Genomic DNA, 20,206 nt, shown 5'->3' on the forward strand with positions numbered 1-20,206 from the left:
GGCTCGATGGATTTAAACTTAATAGTCCTTCATGGAGTTTTGAAAACTGCGTCGAATGCCGCCAACCGCGTGTAAATCGGTTCATTTATTCAAAAGTGATTGCCGTTTGAAAATTCAAAAAATTGTGTTTTATTAAACTGCTATTAGAGTTTTGAGCTCGGAGAGCTCAAAATGACACAGCAATCATATTTTCGAGCTCGAAGAGCTCAAAAACGTAATGTGTAACTTTGAGCGCTTAAGTGCAAAATGAGCGGGAAGTTGCAAGGATGGCCTTTAGAGTCAACCGTCATCCTAATTTTTTTTATCAACTGTTGTTTTATTAAAAAGTATAAAAATTACGATAAAATAGTGTCATTTATTGTTTTCTTGTGATTAATTAAATTTATCTCAGAGGAATTTCATTTAAAGGGTTCAGCTATCAATCTATCTTGTAGAAAATTAAATTCTTTACAAAAAAGGTCCTTTGCAATTTTGGTGTCAGATCAATAGTTTAGGAGAAAAAATCAAAAAACCACGACTTTTAAGCAAAAATCGAATATACAATTTTTTACTAGCGAGATAGCTCATAAATTGAAAATAAGCTGTCAGAGCTTTTAAAGAGGAAGGATCCCTCTACAACTTCCGCCCATGGTCAAATGAATATCATGAAATGTCGCTATGCTATAGATAATTAAAAAAAAAAAATGATTTTAACGGGTTAATTAAATGAGAAAACTTCAGACAAAACTTGAGACATATCATGAAATGTCGCTATGCTATAGATAATTAAAAAAAAAAAATGATTTTAACGGGTTAATTAAATGAGAAAACTTCAAATTCATCCAGCGAGTACTTAAAATTGAAATTAAGAACTATCCTTTGGTGAGAATTTTTTTTTTCTATGTAAAGAACAATATTTCGTCAATGGAGTGAGGAAAAAAAAATAGTCGTCTCAAATGAAGCACCCTAATATATATATATATGATTCTCTGTAAGGATGTTTTTTGCTGTCCCAGGCATTTCTTTATTGGAAAAATTGTTATTTTGTTACTAAAAAAAATTTGTTACGAAAGTAAAAAAACATTTCTATTTGGAGCATTGAAAACTAAAATGAAATAAATTTTGGTTTTTTTGCTATAAATTCGTAAACCACCGAAATAACCGTCCCCTGGGCTGTCCCATTCCCAAAATTGAAACTTTAAGATTAAATTTTAAGTTATTCGTCCATAATATATCATTTTGTCCATAATGTTCATAAACTTAATTAGTTAACTAACAATCTTCTTCAATAAAAAGTACTGAAAATTAATTTGTTTCATTAAATTCATTAAACCAAAGTTTGTCCCAGGCGTTTTAAGAACAGTCCCCTGTCAGAAGTTCAAAGCATAGAAAAAAAAAAGCCCAGCCTGCTATTTTATGTTCTGTAAGGTTTATAAGGACCTAACTAGCCTTAAGGGGTTACATGGGTTTCGTGGGTTCAAAAAATCGATTTTTTTTTTTTGGCTCATTGATTTCTACAACATCTCAAGAATATTGTCCTAAATTTTCAAGTCGATCCGAATAATAGTTTTGGAGATACAACCTTAGGAAGGTGTGCGCTCCAAGTCAGGTATAGAAGGGTCAGCGCGCCTCAGGTATAGTGAGCAGCTGCTCGTCTATTGTTTGTCTGTCATTGTTGTATATTACTTTCACTTCCTAAGGAAAACTAGTTTGAAATATTTTATTTGGTGATTACTTCTTGAAGCACGAGGTTCATTTGAGGTTATCTCAAGTTTCTATCATATAATTTATTAAAAACGTGGTATTATTTGTGGTTATCTAGTGTCATTTATGAAGTTGATAAACAATGCATAAAATTTCAAGAAAACAGTTAACCGTTGGAGCTCGTAGAAAAGATAGACCGAGAAAAAGGAGACAGTCCTTTAATCCTAAAGATCCGGAAACTGATGATAGTTCCTTCACGAGCACCTCAGTAAAAATATAAAAAGTTGATGATAAAGAGCACGTGCCAGAAGAGGATACACTCCAATATTCAATCATAGATTTTGCCTTGGTTTTCTCAACTCTCTCATCGTTTGTGCGGTGTTCTAACATTATTGACGATGAAGATAAAGATCAATTGTGTAATGGTAAAAGTACAATTTAAGCAATGTTCGAAATTTGGTCTGGGATATAAAATCGTAGTAGAATGTGAACGATGTGATCCAAAAATATATTTTATCTTGTCAAAAATCGGAAGAATGTATGAACTAAATCGCCGGTTCATTTTTGTTATGAGAATATTGGGCTTAGGGCTCGCCGGATGCAAGAAATTCTGCGGTTTGATGGACATAAGCAGTTCATTTTTAAACCAGTCTACATACGATTTTTATATTGATAAAATACATGAGTGTATTGAGACAGTTACTCAGACTCTATTCTCATCTGCTGCTGAAGAAGAAAAACAATTTACAAATATTGAAAACGATTTACAAGATACGACAGATGTGAGTGTTTCCGGTGACGGTACCAACGGTAACAACGAGAGCTTCAACCAGTTGATCTGGAAAATTACTCCAAAAATACTTCCTGCTGGTTCAAAGATTGTTAATATTGCGGCATTGGTCGCTGCTTGTATCTTCAATGAAGGAACATCAGCTTTATTATTGATTATGCACGGTATGGATTTAAAATTAGGCCGAAACTCCCACGAATATGCCCGAATTTCGGATGAAAACCGTGTATGCGCAGCCGAAAAAAAATCTGCGAGCGAGACTCGCGAAGCCAGAATCCGTCATCGACAGGAGCAAAAGGATGCCCTGGACATTGCAACTGCTGCAGGATCTTTACTTTATGGCCCAGGAATCGACGATTCACTGTAAGTTACAAAAAACATTTTTTTTTCCACTTTTATTGTTACTCAAAACTTTAAACGCGTTTTTCTCGGAACCGTGTTTTCAATGTCGGTTGTCAAATGTTCTCGAAAACTACTCAACCGATCTTGATGAAATTTCACACAGGTGTTCGAGATACAATTTACTCGTGCTTGGACGAAGGATTTTTTTTTTTTTCAATTACAACTATTTAAAAAAAAACAAAATGTCAAGCAAATTTGACCGAAATTTTCATTTTTTTGGAAAAATGTCTGCCAAAATTCCAATTTTTACTTTTTTTTTCTTTCCTTCGTTCAAGCACGAGTTTATGGTCTTAACTAAAAAACTTATTTTTGTTTTTTCATTTTAGATGATTTTGTCAGGAGTTATGCTGACAACGCAGACGCACCTTTTTTCCGAGGGGTCACCGGAAATGACGTCACAATGGAGGAGTTTTAATTTTTTTTTTTTGAAAATTTTAGAAATTATTCTTTAAATATGTATCTATAAGACAGAAAAAAATTTGAATTAAATAAATAATTTTTTACATAAAAAAAAAAATATTGAAAATAGGCCTTTTTTACCCGACGAAACCCATGTAACCCCTTAAGTCAATAACCATAGGCTTGTTAGCGCTTTATCGCCATTTAATTTAGTGCCAAAACACCGTTTGTACTGGAAACATATGTCTGGGCCACGAGATTCTCAGTCTCCTGGCAACTATTTTTATTTATAAAATTGGATCCATGAGTCTTAATATTATTCTAATTAATGTAAATATTAATTGAGAACTTTAAAAATTGAATGCATTCAAATAGTTAGCTTGATTTTTCTCAATTTGATAAAAAAAAAAACAGTCCCCTGGCCAACAGTCCCCTGTCATGTTATATGGCAAAACACACAAATATTGAAAAAACAAAAATTAAATTTGCTGTTTATTTATTATCATTAAGCTGATAGTTTTGTAGCCCTTTTTAATTTTTTTTCTAATAAAATCAAAAATAATTTGGTCGGACAATATTGTACAGATTTAAGACGTCCTTACAGAGAATCACCCATATATATATATATATATATATATATATATATATAAATTAGGGTGTGCCAAAATGTAACTCCCGTGGAGAACCTTTTAAAATTGAAATTTTGAGTTCCGCTTTTAACAGGGGCTGCGTTTGGGCATTTCCTGAGATATTTTGGAGTGAGACGATGTATTTGATTTTCATAGAATTTTTTAACAGAAGCTTAGTTTGGGCATTTCCGGTGGAAATATATATATATATATATATATATATATATATATATATATATATATATATATATATAAATATATATATATATATGTATATTAGGGTGGCGCAAAAAAACCGAATATTTTTTTTTTTGAGTCTCGAGTGAAAAAATGTTAGTTTTTGATGTTTTAAGAGCTCTCTCCAAAGGACAGCTTAAAAAAAAATTTTTAAGAGGTCTCTCCAAATTTTTTTAAATTTCAAGTATCGTCAAGAATCGCTTTTTTTTTTTAATTTTTTTTCTCGTTACAGTATAATTTTATAGACCAAAAAAAAATAAATTTCTGAAAGTTTTAGTTCAAAATTTAAATTTTGAAAGGTCGCTCATAATTTTTTTTTTTTTTTCTTTAATTCGTGATATCGCCGACTTTAACGGTTAGGAGTGGTACGGTGGGGTTTTTTTGGTTTTTAAAAATCTCACCCTACGCGGCAAGGGTCAAATCTCAACCAAGCTGGTTTCTAAGACCACGCTTGGTTCGAACCCACGCTTGGCAGTTGATGAAATAAAATTATTAAATTAAAAAAAATTATTTTTTTTATATTGCGCTTGATTTTTAGTTCATCTCGTGGTGTATTTTTATCGATTATTGTACTAAATAAGAAAAAAAAAAAAATGCATGGAAATTTAATTTGAATAGTAAAAGGTCGCTCGAAAAAATCTAAACTAGTGCACTAATAAATTGAAAAAAATTATGAGCAACCTTTCAAAATTTTAATTTTGAACTGAAATTTTCAGAACCTCATTTTTTTTTAGTCTATAAAATTATACCGTAACGAGAAAAAACATAAAAAAAAAAAAAATTCGATTTTTGACGATTTTTTAAATTTTGAAAAATTTGGAGTGACCTCTTAAAAATTTTTTTTTAAGGTGTCCTTTGGAGAAGGCTCTTAAAACATCAAAAACTAACATTTTTTCACTCGAGACTCAAAAAAAAAATAGTCGGTTTTTTTGGGCCACCCTAATATATATATATATATATATATATATATAAATATATATATATATATATATATATATATATATATATATATATATATATATATATATAAATTTTTTAACTGACGTTATTTTTGAGCTTTACTCGACTAGTTAAGAGATATTACGATAAAATTCCGAGTGAATTCTGACATGAGGACCAATGCAAAAGATTGATTTCTATGAAATCTACCTAAAAATGGTTTATTGGTGTGATACATCAATAAAAGATAAATTTATTAGCTTTATGCTATGCTATCTGAAATGCTAGTGCAACTACTGCTCCTGGGTTGTTCAACTACTGCGGTATTTCAGAATTGTTTATTGAACTACTACTGTTTTTATAGTATATCTTTAAAACCTTAAAAAAATATGATAATATTAATGATATGAATGATAAAATGGTAATATTCAATCATTTATGTTTTTTTTTACGCATTAATAGATTTAAAACTGTTTATATTTTCATGAGAAACACTTGTTTTAATTAATAAATAAATTTGTATTTATTAAAAGTAGGGTTGAATACGTTTTACTTTGAAAACTGTTCAATTACTGGGTATTTTACCTTCGAGTGTCAAGTTTCATTAAATTCTGAACGGTAATTATTTAACTGAGGGTACTACCTCAAGAGAAAAATGGTCTTACCGAAATCTTAAAAAAGAGTTTTAAATCTCCGAGATTTAAATTTTCAATATGTATCTCCTTTCATTTTTTTGGTACTTAGGCTTGGAAAATTTTTTTCCGACTAAACCATAACAAATACGAATAAGCCTGTTTATCGAGTTTTAATTATTTTTAATTTAATTTTCAGTTTCTCAATATATCATAAAGGTATTTGATTTTAAATGATAAAATATCTATCAATCTCTGACCACTGATACCGTAGCGACCAATGGTCGTATATAATATTTAAGGAGTTACCAAACTAAAATAAATTTTGTACTAGATTTCTACATGATTTGTAAAGAAATAAAAATTTTTTACTCTCTAAGAAAAATTTATTTTCTCTTGTACTATCACTTTAGTATCAATAAATAGTAAAATTATCATAAAATTATTTCTACAATTACAGTGAATGACAGTAAGACAAGGATAACGCAACTAAATTGAAGTCTATTGTATTTAACATATTGCAGACTCATTAAAAAATTATTTAAAAAAATCTTTTTTCTCAGAAATTAATTATTTCATTAGAGTAAATATCTCATGAAGTATTTCAAAAGTACCTTGCTAGGAGAAAAATCTATAAAACAGTTAACCCTGCAGGCCATCCCTGAAACTTCCCACTATATTCGACCTCGGAAATTCGCCTATTAGGAATTTTTGAGCTCCCGTTAAACATTCAACGCAGTTTTTTAAAAACAAAAAAAGAAACTTCTCACGTAAAAAAACGATCTGACAGAAAATTTCGAATTTATGTGTAAACAACTTTTCTTTTGAAATTTCTTGACAACGATATTTTTTGAAGGAATGGACCGATTTTGGTGGGGTTTACGACAATAGAGGTTGTTTTTCTAAGTGAAAGGTTGATTCGTTTTTGGAAATTGTCAGTACAGCAGTTTTATAATTATTCCGAAATAAAATTTTTTTTAAAGTTAAATTTTTGAGATTTCTCAAAATCTATTGTGTCGAATTGTTTCAAATTTACATGAAATTTAAAGGCAATAGAATCCTTCAGAATACTTCAAATTAAGTTTTGAACATTTAAATCGTACAAAAATTATGAGAGGTTCACATACATACATACACACATGGATAGGTGCATTTCACGCAAAATTGACCACTTTTAAATCCGACCCCTTTTGATTTCACTGAACTTTTTTTTTCGCTTTCAACTTCACTAAAGGCATTTATCAGAATTTTTTCAAATTATTTTGCCCAATCAAAAAAAGATCCGAATTTTTTTAAAAAAAGCCATTTTTATTTTCGAATATCCGTAAATTTGTCAATAATTAACTTATAAGGATGTTTTTTATTTTTTAATTTTGGGTTTCAGGTGTAATTTTTGAAAAAATACAAATCCATCTTCAACGATTTCTCCGAGAATTTTGGAATAAAACGGAAATTTTGCGATAATTTGTCGTTTCTAATTATTTCTTTTTCTTTATTTATGTAAAACTCAGAAATTTTCCGCAAATTTTCTGAAGTTTTTAGAGAGGGATTAACGAAAAAAATCAAATTATACTATTTTGTACAGTTGCAGTCGTATTACAATTATAAACTAAGTTTGCTGTGATTCAACAGTAATGAGTGTTATAGAACACAGAACTAATTCTTCTTAACACAGGACTGATTCCGCTCAGCACAATAACAATTTCCCAGTTTTTTTTTTAGACATAAAACTAACTATAGCGCTGGACAGGAACTAGTGGTATTTTTCTATTGTATGTAAATAAAAAAAGTTCGATTATTATTCTGCCACTTTCCTTGTATTACGAGACAAAATTTAAAATAGACCAATAAATCTTTTATATTAATAACATGTTTTTTAGTGTAGAAAACATCATTTTCTAAAAATATAATCAAAACTATATGAAATGGTAATCTATTATTTAATTGAGATAAAATCCCGATTGAAAACAACGTAAATACTGTAGCAATAACTTCTTTAAATTCAATAAAATCTTTATTGACATCTATGTTATTTTTTAAAATATTTAAACATCAATCTGCAATATCTTTTGAAAAAACTAACTAATTTTCATTAAGTTGGCAATATTCGCAGTTTTATAAAAATGTTTTTAATTTTATGAAACAAAAATGTAAAAGAAAATTATTTTTCTTAAATATTTATCTGATTAACAAATTCGGAAATATTTAATCGATTAACTCTAAAATTTAATCGGACATGTCTCAATATTATTTCGATTGCTGCAAATCGGATCAAAAACAACCGCAACAAAAAAGACAATTTAAGTATTTTTTTTAATCTTTCGGTAATTATTAAAACAAAATTATACTTAATGTATATCAAAATAAGTACGACAGGATCAGAAATTGAAGTACAATAATAACATTTATTTATAAATACCTTCAAGTCCCAAACTACTAGTTGACCATCTAAGCCACTAGTACTAAACTGGCTCGAAGAAACTCTACGGACACATGTTATTGTATTTTGATGGATGCTGTCAAGTGCACTATCATTGGTTTCTGTTCTAGCTTGTCGGTCGAGTGATTGAAATTTCCTCATAGCGGATATACCAGCGGCTTCTTTTTTCTGTGAATTGTCTAATTTCGACACAAAGTATAGCTGGCCATTTAAGTCGAATGAGTAAAGCATCGGCATGCAGCTGTGCCCCTGTACATATAAATATTTGTAAAGAAATTTGAGTATTTTTCTCTTGGAATTTATTTTAAATACTTACTGCTGCAACAATCAAATTGGGTCCAATCCAAACACAACTTAAAAAGGGTAAATGCTCAGTGTAAAGTCTCATAACAGCATTGCCTTTGGTTGCATCAGCGACACAAATAGATGAATTATGAGCAACCCAACAAAGTTTGTTGCCTGTTGGGCTAAATGCAACTGAATGAACCCAACCACCACCATTTGTTGAATTGGGAAATTCAGCAAGTAAAGTACCCAATGGTGATTCAGCTCCCCATGGCCCAGAACTCGGTGCATCTTCCATTTCCTTAATATAAGCACCAAATACTCGCACTTTAAAGTCAGTTGAGCCTGACGCAATTACTTTATTATCTGGGTGCCAATCAATTGCTGTTACAGTTGATCGAATCGGTCGTTTTATATGCTTTGAAAGCCACCAATTATTACCCGAAACAAAATAACTGACAGCTATCATTCTGTCTCCTGAACCAACCGCAAATTTATTCTCTGAAATATGTAATATCTTATGTCATATACTGTTAAGAAAATTAAAGAACAATTATAGAAATCAAATCTTAACACATGTATGATTTATGTTTTATATTATTTTTTAGCAACGAATTAAACATAAAACAAGATTATAACCTAGAAAAAAAAAAAAATAATGGGGTTTATAAAATTGTATGGTAAATTGATTTGGCGAGTTTTTGTTTTCTTCTTTCAATTTTTCTCCTCATGAATAAATTAATATTTAAAAAGCTATTAAATATTATCGTGATCATTAAATTCAAAAAATAATGATCAAATTACTTAATCAAATTCTTTATAAAATGCAATCAATTTTTTGTTGCAAGTCATCAAAATTGTTAAAAAAACTAACTAAAAAAATTTTCTTAAGCTATTTTTTTCATGTCTTAAAACTGTTATATAAATTATTGATCTCACTCCGGCTCTAATATCCGGATAAACTCAAGTAAAACTCACATCAAAGAACATTCATTAGCCGAAATCCGTTAATTACTTCTTTTGAATTTAATTTCTTTTTACAGTATATAATTGTTAACAATTTTCAATGGACTTGAAACAAAGTCAAATATATAACACTATCATTAAATCAATAATTAGAGGTAATTTTCAAGTAACATCACTAGTAATAGTAAAAGTTAAAAAATACCTAATGGAGACCATTTTACGCAAACGGCTGCACGGTTCATTCTCAAAATAACCCATGCTGGTATCCATTTTCCACTTTCATCTTGGTTCCAAACATAAGCATCTTTGTCAGCTCCACATGTTACTATTCGATTAGTTTTAGGAGCCCAATCAAGGCACATAACATTCATGTGGTGAGCCTCCAATATTTGAGTTGATTTCCAACCTGAGTTCAATTGTTTATAAACATGGACTTCATTGCTATTTGGACATACTGCTACTTCTGTTAATGAATTATATTAACGATTTTTAATAAAAAAAATACAACTAAAATCTATGTTAGCATGAAAAGAATAAAAAATGTATTAACCTGTTTGATCTTTACTCCAAGCGTGACAAGTAATAATGTCTAATCCCAAGTTATGAACATCCGTCATTTCTCAGCTGAATATTTACTACAAATATTTATATTTTTATCATAAAATTATATTAACGGTATGTCAACCAATGAATCAACTGCACTCACAAATCATAAACAAATAAATATAAGGGTGTGGTCAACAAAAGTTAACTTCTTTTTTATAACAATATTAAGAATTATATTTTAAAAATATATGTTCTGAAAATACTGAAAATTCGTGGACTATGGTCAGTCTACACGAATTTTCGAAGTATTTATAATTTACAGTTAATTATAGCCTCCCATGAATAGGAGGTTTTTGAAACACTCTATGGTAATAAACAAAGACAGATTAGTTTTCTTTTGAAATGCACCTAGTGCATCCAGCAGGTGACGCTACCTGTTATTAGAGCGCTATCTATTATGAGAGCGCGAATTCAAATGAAATATTCAAATTAATAAATATTAAATGATTAAAATTAGTTAAATTTTATATTCGAAGTAAATATTCAAATCATTTATTTAATGATTTTACTATTACCAGTTGTAATAAACATCTTTTAGTTAACTCTGTTTTATTTACAAAAGAAAATAAAAAAAAATAAAAAAACATATTTCGTTACAAAAGGACATTGTAACCGAATTCTCAGAACCCATAAAAAGTATTTGAATAATTCAAGGACTATTTCTCGCCACATGGAACTTAAAACCCTATGAGGAAAAAGTCGTAAAAGACACGTGTGAAATTCAATAGACCCTTGTTCTAAAGTAACAAAGAATAATACAAAACCATATGTAACTAAACAAAAATAAGATTGTTAAATAACATTTACTGTTAAAATCTAACTTTATATAATATTGTAGTTAAGCAAAATTAAGTTAAAATAATTAATAATTATTATCTTGTATTTAATTTATAATTAATAATTATTATTTAATTAATTTACTATTAATTTATTATTGAATCATTTAATTATTATTTAAATTATAATTAAACGATAATGTCTATTCTTTTATACATGATAATAATTAAACTGACTTATAATTTTATTAGAAAATCCGATTGTAAAATAATAGAAATAATATTTAATTCAAGTTATTAATTAGTCAAACTGAAACATTAATCCAACATATTATAAACAATATAATATATATATTTTCATGTTATAGTTTATTATAATTTTTATTGTAATTTAATTTCAAGTTAGTTATAAGTTAATTTTTATTATAAATAGATTTTAAAAGGGTCTGTTAAATTAATAAAAATAGTTAAATAAACTTAATGACCGTATTGCTAAAAGTGTATATTAGTGAAGTCTAACTTTCAGGCCGATAGGCTGAAATAAATATATATAGATATAGAGAAAATACATGTTAGTATATAAGGATCATTTATATGTAGTAGAAAATGTGTGTGCTTATGTATACCTTAGAGTGGATGTATGTATGGAAGTTATGGTGGGAGAAGAACGGAGTTTGAAGTTCTTCGGAAAAACTATGTAACGACACTTCTCACCGAGAGCTTAGATTGCTAAGATCACGTCATTGTAAACCTCAATTTTATATTTTGAAGCTTTTTAATATTTTGTCAACTTGAATAATAAATTGAAACCAACTAAATAATTTTGATCAAAATTAAATAACGTCTAAATAGAATTCTTTTATTTAAAATGATTCCTTTCCCGCGCTGAAACCGAGTATTTTAATACTCCCGGGCGAAAGAACTACAGTAAGTAAAGTTTTCAATAAATAAAAACAACATCCACTAGATGGAAGCATAACACTTTATTAAATGTTAAAACTTGTAAACCTGTACCAACTGTTATGTCCAGCAAGGTCACTAGATTGCTCGTACTGTCTCCTTCTGGACAGAGGTGTGAGTTTTAGTCACGCGGGATCTATTTAAATTTATTGCTGTTTATTAATTCAGCTTTTGATATGAAATCTGTTGGGTTAAGTTGAAGAAAAAGGAAAACTTTAGTTAGATGGACTGTTTTAAATGATAAACAATAATTAACGAAGAGCTTGATTTTATTCGGTGGTTTCAGCTACAGCAAGTGCTCAGTTAAAGTTATAAAAGGAAAAAACATCAAGTTTGCGGTAATTTTTCACTGAATAACAGTTGTAAGCAAATTGACGAAAAATTATTCAAGTCAGGACACGTTTTGAATGGTGTAGAAACAGAAGATTCAAATAAACATTCAACCATAACCTGCTCAGTTGTCACTCAAACCACAGTTTCCGATAATTACAGTATAAAAATTGATGTTAGTTGATGAAGTTTTTTTAAAATTATTTTTAATATTCGTTAATTGACGAAAGTTATAATTAAATATAAACTTGGTAAAAAGATATCATACTAAAATTAGCCGACATTCAACAATTTTTGCATTTTTTTCAACAATTAAGTTGCAAGTAAAAAAATACTTTTAAAAAATTGCACGTATAATTTTTTAAATCTTCGACACGTGAAATTTTTTATTTCGATTTTTTTAATAAAGAAAATTATAAAAATTTTCAGATGTAGGCTAATTTAATTTTCATTAAAAAAATGACACTGAGATCAGCTGACATTTGATAATTTTTTAAATTTTTATAACAAATCAATTATCATAAAAAAAATACTTTTAAAAATTTGTACAAATAAGTTTTTTAAATTTCCACATGTGGAGTTCTTTTACAAAATTTTTTAATAATAATTTAATTGTTATAAAAATCTGAAAAGTTGTAAGATGTCTTTTGATTTAGTATCGTAAAAAGTTTCGAAGTCTAGAATTGAATTTTTTTTTAATTTTCAGTGGAGTAGATAAACTTGATGATACATTTGAAGAAGACATTATGAAAAATTATTTAAATTAAATTAAAAAAATAATTAATTTAACAAATATGTTATTGTTTTGTATACTAGTTGCCACCACTTTGTTTTACATTTTTCTTGGCAGGTGGCGTCAAGGTCATCTTTCTCAATCCCTATACCCCTATACTATTTTATTGTTATGCTTCCATCTAGTGGATGTTATTTTTATTTATTGAAAACTTTACAGCAATCTAAGCTCTCGGTGAGAAGTGTCGTCGTTACATAGGCTATGTTCCGATATACACTGTAAGCACTGCGCAGTATAACGGAATCCGAACAAAAACAGTTTCACTGTAAAAAAGTCGCACCAAGTCCACGTTCATAAGACTATTAGGAAAAAAAATTTTTTTTTTCTTTACAAAAAGATACAAAATAAAAAAATTAAAAAATCCGAGTAACCGATATGATTGTTTATGATTTTCGGAAATTAAAAAAAATTTTTTTGTAAATTTAAAAATTAAAAAAAAATTTTAGAACGTATTTAGTGTGCGCGGTTGCAAAATATTTTACTTTTAATGAAATTCGTAAAATCTATTTACTAGGACTTTAAAAAAATTGAAATACACAATGACGCACACCAAGTACGTTCTAAAATTTTTTTTTAATTTTTAAATTTACAAAAAATTTTTTAATTTCCGAAAATCATAAACAATCATATCGGTTACTCGGATTTTTAATTTTTATTTTGTATCTTTTGTAAAGAAAAAAATCTTTTTTCCTAATAGTCTTATGAACGTGGACTTGGTGCGACTTTTTACAGTGAAACTGTTTTTGTTCGGATTTTAGTATTTTTGTAATTATAATAAAAATTTACAATTGATAACAACTTAAATCTCGTGTTGACTGCATTTTTTACTGCAAACTATCCCCTTAAAGCTACAGTTTATGTAGATGTAATTCCAGTGCACCCTGGCGGCCATAGATGCAAGCTATGAATCACTTTTTACTGTAGTTGCGTGTCTATAGGAAGGATTACTACACATTTTTATTTTATCTAGTCTGTGGCGCTGATATTCCCCATCGAAAAAAAGTCAGGATCGAAATTTCTGGGCTTACTATAGTTTGTGCTGATAAAATTTAATAATTTTAAGTGAATTAAGTGTTATAATTGATTATAATTAATTAATATCAGTAAAATAAAGTATAAATTACTTTTATAATATATTATTTTGGAAAAAGGAGAACCATATAATTAAATAAAATTTTGCAACCTCGAAATACCGTTCTGCTTACAGTAAACACAGTCGGTAGTCTGGCGCTCCGTTTACAACGGATTTGAACGGAACTTGGCGCCAGATTCTACCGAATCTGTGGATTAGTATACTGTGATGTCGTTTCTTTATAGTCAGTTATACTGGTTACTATTTAAAACGGAACGCGGTCCAGTATACTGTCGTTCTTGTTTTTTCACGCCATTTTCAAACTAATGTTTTTTAATTTAATGTTTGCTTAAACGTTCTCTGTTAAATAAGAAAAGTTATTGTTTGAATATTTAAAAAATAAAATATTTAATGTTGAATTTAATTATAATTTAAATAAATTTCTGATATCAGTAAGTATCCTTTTTATGTTTCAAAAAGTATTTTTTCACAAATACTTGTAAACCTATAAAAAAGGTTATGTATAGTTAAAGTTAATATTTTGTTTGCAAACAATAATAGTATATTAATTAAATTTAAAAAAATATACAGCTAATGGACTACACAATAATCGGGATCGTATTAGCTGGTACAGTTCAAAATTTATTAGAATCCTCAGACGATGATTCTAGTGATGATGAAGATCTCGTCTATTGTTTTGGCAATCGCGATGATCAGAACATTATTCCAAGGATAGAAAATTATGTGGAGACTACTGTTTTTCGAATGACTGATGAGACCTTTAAAAGTCATTTTCGGTAAGTCATCCATTTTCACACATTGAAGTATTTTTTTTTTTTTTTTTTTAATTTTATATTAAGAACTGGAGTTACTATTAGCTAACGATTATTGTGTTATAATATATTTTTCAATTATAGTATGAGACGAGATACTTTTGAATTTCTTATAAATCTACTTGGACCTGAATTGCAAAAACAATCTGTACGTTACGGTAGAAATCCTATTTCTGTCGAAAAACAACTTCTTTTGAGTATTTGGACTATGTCAACACCAGATTCATACAGGTATAATATTAAGTGTTTATTATCTAATGCGATTTTACACGTTTTGAATAACTGTCGAAATGTTAATGTACAAAACATTTTATTACTTTTTAACAGATCCGTTTGTGATCGCTTTAATGTTGGAAAAGCAACAGGATGGAGAACTGTTTAGAAAGTTGGTAAATCAATTTATAATTATTTACCTGTTTACATCAAATGGCCTACTCATGAAGAAACAAGAATAACATCTAATCACGTATTTCGAAGGTACGGATTTCCAAATGTTTTAGGAGCGTCGATGGAACACACATAAGAATCGCTCAGCCCAAAGAACACCATGCCAGCTATATTAATCGCAAATGATTTCATTCTATTCAAACTCAGGTTTTTGAAAAAATTTTATTTTTAATTTTGCAATTAAAAATTAATCTTTAAAAAGATTAATTTTGTAATTTCAGCTAGTTTGCGATCACAAGTTGAAATTTATTCATGCATACTGCGGTGAAGCAGGCTCAGTTCATGATGCCCGTGTTTTCCGCTTATCAAATTTACAAAATTATTGGACACCTGAATTTTTCCCGAATGACAGCCATTTATTAGGAGACAAGGCTTACAGTATCCAACCATGTGTAATGGTACCTTATCGAAATAATGGTAATATGAATCAAGAAACGTTTCGATATAACACGATTCACTCTCGCTCTCGTATGATGATAGAACGAGCAAATGCTTTGTTGAAAGGAAGATTTCGGAGTTTATTAGACTAATTGCCTTTCAAAAGAACTGACTTAATACCATATTATGTTATTGCTTGTTGTATTTTGCATAACATTTGTATTTTGAAAAATGATTTAATAGATATCCCAATTCTTGTGAATCATCAAATTCCACCATTTGACATAGATGTTGAAGCAAACAATGACATGAAAATCGCTGGAATGGAAAAAAGAGAACAGCTGAAAAATTTTCTAAATAATTTGTAAGTTTTGAGCCTTTACGTACGTTCATACACATACAACTAGGCAGTTAATCAAATTCTGTGAATATATATATATATATATATATATATATATATGGACAAAAATGTACATCATTCATGTAATCAACAATTGTATAAAAAACTCGATGTGAATTAAAAATAAAATTATTTTTGACTTGGTCATATGGTTTTTATTTTTAATTTGAACTTTCATTTATTTATAAACATTGATAAACGGTTTTTATAAAGCACTTAAGATTACTTTTAATACCATAAACGGAAACACTAATAATTAATTTTTTTATACTATTAAAAAGTACGAAAATATAAATCTTTCTATTTTATAAAATATTAATAATTAACATTTTTTTTAAAATTAAACCTTTTAAGCTCAATTTTTGGTATTACTTAGACATGTAAACATGCACGTTCTAAAAATATCAATTGTCTGTAACATTTTTAATCATATTAAAATAATCATAAAAAATATTTGCACTAAAGTTACTTAGTTTTAAATATAATCAACTTTGCCGTTTTTATGTTGCATAACATTCTTAATCATATTAAAATAATCATAAAAAATATTTGCACTAAAATTACTTAGTTTTAAATATAATCAACTTTGCCGTTTTTGTGTTGCATGACCTATAAGCTCTTTTAGAACATCCGTTAATTGATTTGTAGCAGCGATTTTTTCTTGGTGATGTTGTATGCGAATTGCACGATTCTTTTTTTTCTTCTAGTAATTGTTCACAATAATCTGCCAACTTTTTTTGGCGTTTCGATGGTGGGTTTATAACTTCAGAATCTGTTAAATATAAAAGATGTAAATTTTTTATTATTCTTCATCAATCTTCGAAGAGTAAGCTAAAAATTTTATTTTAAATTTTATACATTCTCAAGCGAGTTAATAAAGTATAAGTAGCGAGTAAAGTACAATTAATATCTATCAAAAAACACATAATAATAACAATAGGTTTATATAATTCTTTAAATACCCATTGTGTTTTCAATGTTAGAACCTGCAGTGGACAACGGTTTAATCCATGGCTGCTCACCAAATAGTTCTTCCGTTTCCTATAAATGAATTTCATTAAATTGTAGGCTATAAATATTAAAGTTAAAAAAAAATTAAATAATTTTTAAAATTACATCATAGTAAGGCCAAGTAATTTTTTGGTTCCCAGACTTTTTATTATTATCTTTAAGACCTTTATAATGCCGTTTCAGTGCTTCCATTTTTGTTTTACATTTTTTGATATCAATAGGTGATAAATCATGCTCAGCAAGTGTAACCGTCATATGATTAATTACTTTCGACCATACATCAGCTTTGCAAGCATTTTCATCCAAAAATTCCAATTGGTGTTCTTTATAACTCGCAATTAGAAGTAAAACCTCCGACTTGGTCCAATTGTGTACTTCTTTAATTTAATAATAATAATTATTTAATGAAAACATTATTTTCAACAGATTTATCAATATAAAGAAAAGCTTAAAAAGTTGTACTGATTTTTATAAGAATTTTGTGTATGTAATTTCTTACAGTAACTATTTTTGTTGAAATTTATTTTTAAAAAACTGAATGAACTGTCATGTCTGTAAATTTCAGTATAATATAATATATTTAAGTTTTTCTTCTATTAAAATAAATCGAAACTTTAATTTTCTAGATTTCACTTTAACTCACCACTTTTTTTATCGTTATCTACCGAAGCTGTTTCTTTTGAACGCGATTACCAATCTTTGCACGATCATATATTTCGGGCGTAACTTTGAGCGAGTATGTTTTATTAGATTCACATTCTAATAAATGTAACATCACTAACTTTTCCATTTTTGTATTTTTTTTTAACCACAAACTTCTATTTGTAAATAAATAACTGGTGTTATATAACTACATACAACTCTCGACACTTTTGTGATCAAGTGACCAAAGCACTGCGAGTACCTTACCTCGAAAATGCCAGCGCTCACAGTGCAAAAATGGCGGTGATTTATGACGTCATATATTTCCCTAGGGTACTGTAAGCCCGAACTCCATGGGTATGTTCCGATATGCACTGCGACCACTGTACAGTGTGACGTCAATTTAGTATACTGTGAAGCCGTTCCTTTATAGTTAGTTATACTGGTTACTATTTAAAACGGAACGCAATCCCGTATACTGTCAGCCGCATTTTTTGACGCAGTATTCAAATGAGTGTATTAAAGTTTTCTAGTTCATTAAAAAAAACTGTTGTTGGAGTACTATCAAATTAAAAATATTTTAATTAATATTAAATGTAAATTGAATTTATAATATAATAAAAGTAAGTAGTTTTTTATTAAAAAGAATATGTTTTTCATTACTTAACTTATATTAACTTTGTGTATAACTTAATGTGCAGAGGTTATGTAGAGTAAAATTTAGGAGTTTTTTTAAAAAAAATAATGATTGATTACTATAAACGAAAAAAAATTACAGGTAATGGAGTATCCAGTAATTGGAATAGTACTTGTTGGTGCAGTTCGAAATTTATTGGAATCTTCAGACGAAGATGATTCTAGCGATGATGAAGATTTCATCTATTGTTTTGGAAATCGTACAGGACAAGGTATCATTCCAAGAACCCAAAATTATGTCGAAAATACGGTTTTTCGAATGACTGATGAAACTTTTAAAAGTCATTTTCGGTAAGACATGTATTTTTACCCAATTAACTGATGATAATTATTTTTCAAAACTTAAATATTTAAATTATTGTTAATTTCTAATATTACATCTTTATTTGTAAATCAATTATAGTATGAGGCGCGAAACTTTTGAATTTCTTATAAATTTACTCGGACCCGACTTACAAAAACAATCTGTCCACTTTGGCAGACATCCTATTTCTGTCGAAAAACAGCTTCTTCTGAGTATTTGGACCATGGCAACACCAGATTCTTACAGGTACATTATTCACGTTCCTTTAATCTTATTCTAAAGATCTTCAAGAAGTTGAAAATTGATGTTCAATAGAATAGCTTACTATTTTATTAATTTTACAGATCAGTATGTGATCGTTTCGATGTCGGAAAAGCAACAGCTTGGAGAACTGTTTGGAAAGTAGTCAAATCAATATATAATTATCTACCTGTCTACATAAAATGGCCTACTCGTGAAGAAGCGAGGATAACATCAAATCATATATATCGAAAGTACGGATTTCCGAATGTATTGGGAGCGATCGATGGAACACACATAAGAATTGCTCAGCCCAAAGAACACCATGCCAGCTATATTAACCGCAAAGGATTTCATTCTATTCAAACTCAGGTTTTTAAAACAATCAAATTTATATTGATGACCTATATATTTACCTAACTTGTTGAAATAAACTTAATTTTATAATTTCAGCTAGTATGTGATCACAAATTGAAAATTATTCATGCGTACTGTGGTCAAGCAGGCTCAGTCCATGACGCTCGTGTTTTCCGACTGTCAAATTTACAAAATTGTTGCACACCAGAATTTTTTCCTGATGATACCCACTTGTTAGGAGACAAGGCTTACAGTATTCAACCTTGTATAATGGTACCTTATCGAAATAATGGTAACTTCAATCAAGATTCATTGCGATACAACACAATACATTCAAGTGCTCGTATGATGATAGAACGAGCAAACGCTTCATTAAAAGGAAGATTTCGTAGTTTGTTGGATAAACTGCCATTCAAAAGAACGGACTTAATACCATATTACGTAATTGCTTGTTGTATTTTGCACAACATTTGCATTATGAGAGATGATTTGATCGACATCCCAATACTTGTGAATCATGAAGTTCCAGTAATGGATGTAGATATTGAAATGAACAATGACATGAAAGTTGCTGGAATGGAGAAAAGAGAAAGGTTGAAAAATTTTATTAATAATAATGTATAAATTTTAAACTTTAGTCATACATGCATACTAATCAACTGAAAATTGAATTTTGCACATTAATTGAAAAAAGCAGATTTTTAAATCGACTTATATGTAAAAAAAATTGTAAATTTTATTGCGAATTTGTGTTTTCCTTAAATATTTCCACAACAAAGTGTATTCTCCTAATTTTGGAAAGAAAAATTGATGAAAAAAAGTTATATCATTGTAAGTTTTATCACGTTCATATATTTTTATTTCATCTTACAATATATATTTTGATATACCTTCTATAATATATGTAATGTTATTATTTTAATAAATCTTTAAAAAGTATAAAAATATGAACCTCTTCA

General features: G+C 28.6%; 4 protein-coding genes and 1 pseudogene across 5 annotated transcripts in view; 3 read left to right on the forward strand and 2 right to left on the reverse strand.

Moving 5' to 3' along the window:
- Positions 1-10,340, reverse strand: part of LOC123264928 (actin-related protein 2/3 complex subunit 1A-B) — a 23,708-nt gene extending 13,368 nt beyond the window's left edge. The window contains exons 1-5 of the mRNA XM_044728460.1: positions 10,109-10,340; positions 9,953-10,037; positions 9,605-9,865; positions 8,468-8,937; positions 8,131-8,400 (exon numbers count right to left, since the gene is read on the reverse strand). Coding sequence (XP_044584395.1) covers positions 8,131-8,400; positions 8,468-8,937; positions 9,605-9,865; positions 9,953-10,019 — 1,068 coding nt within the window. The 5' untranslated portion in view covers positions 10,020-10,037; positions 10,109-10,340. The remainder of the gene's footprint in view (positions 1-8,130; positions 8,401-8,467; positions 8,938-9,604; positions 9,866-9,952; positions 10,038-10,108) is intronic.
- LOC123264933 lies at positions 2,213-3,349 on the forward strand. Its single transcript, XM_044728468.1, has 2 exons — positions 2,213-2,836; positions 3,202-3,349. Exons 1-2 carry the CDS (start codon positions 2,220-2,222, stop codon positions 3,203-3,205), a joined length of 621 nt encoding a protein of 206 aa, XP_044584403.1. The 5' UTR covers positions 2,213-2,219; the 3' UTR covers positions 3,206-3,349.
- A 3,841-nt stretch (positions 10,341-14,181) lies between the features above and the next one.
- On the forward strand, positions 14,182-16,056 carry LOC123264927 (annotated as a pseudogene).
- Positions 16,057-16,368: 312 nt separating this feature from the next.
- On the reverse strand, positions 16,369-17,983 carry LOC123264935. Its single transcript, XM_044728470.1, has 5 exons — positions 17,918-17,983; positions 17,652-17,826; positions 17,114-17,385; positions 16,960-17,038; positions 16,369-16,769 (listed from the first exon to the last, which is right to left on the reverse strand). The coding sequence occupies exons 3-5, from the start codon at positions 17,261-17,263 to the stop codon at positions 16,558-16,560; spliced, it is 441 nt and encodes a 146-aa protein (XP_044584405.1). The 5' UTR covers positions 17,264-17,385; positions 17,652-17,826; positions 17,918-17,983; the 3' UTR covers positions 16,369-16,557.
- A 44-nt stretch (positions 17,984-18,027) lies between these two features.
- Positions 18,028-20,088, forward strand: LOC123264926 (putative nuclease HARBI1). 2 transcript variants are annotated; one of them, XM_044728458.1, is made up of 5 exons: positions 18,028-18,273; positions 18,429-18,637; positions 18,750-18,896; positions 18,995-19,262; positions 19,344-20,088. In XM_044728458.1, exons 2-5 carry the CDS (start codon positions 18,432-18,434, stop codon positions 19,869-19,871), a joined length of 1,149 nt encoding a protein of 382 aa, XP_044584393.1. In that variant the 5' UTR covers positions 18,028-18,273; positions 18,429-18,431; the 3' UTR covers positions 19,872-20,088. The 2 variants fall into 2 exon arrangements, with proteins under 2 accessions (XP_044584393.1, XP_044584394.1); XM_044728459.1 differs by lacking the exon at positions 18,028-18,273 and having other exon boundaries at positions 18,467-18,558.
- The last annotated feature ends 118 nt before the right edge of the window (positions 20,089-20,206 follow it).

Source organism: Cotesia glomerata, linkage group LG5 (genome assembly GCF_020080835.1).
Source record: "Cotesia glomerata isolate CgM1 linkage group LG5, MPM_Cglom_v2.3, whole genome shotgun sequence".
In the NCBI taxonomy this organism is placed as follows: Eukaryota; Metazoa; Arthropoda; class Insecta; order Hymenoptera; family Braconidae; genus Cotesia; species Cotesia glomerata.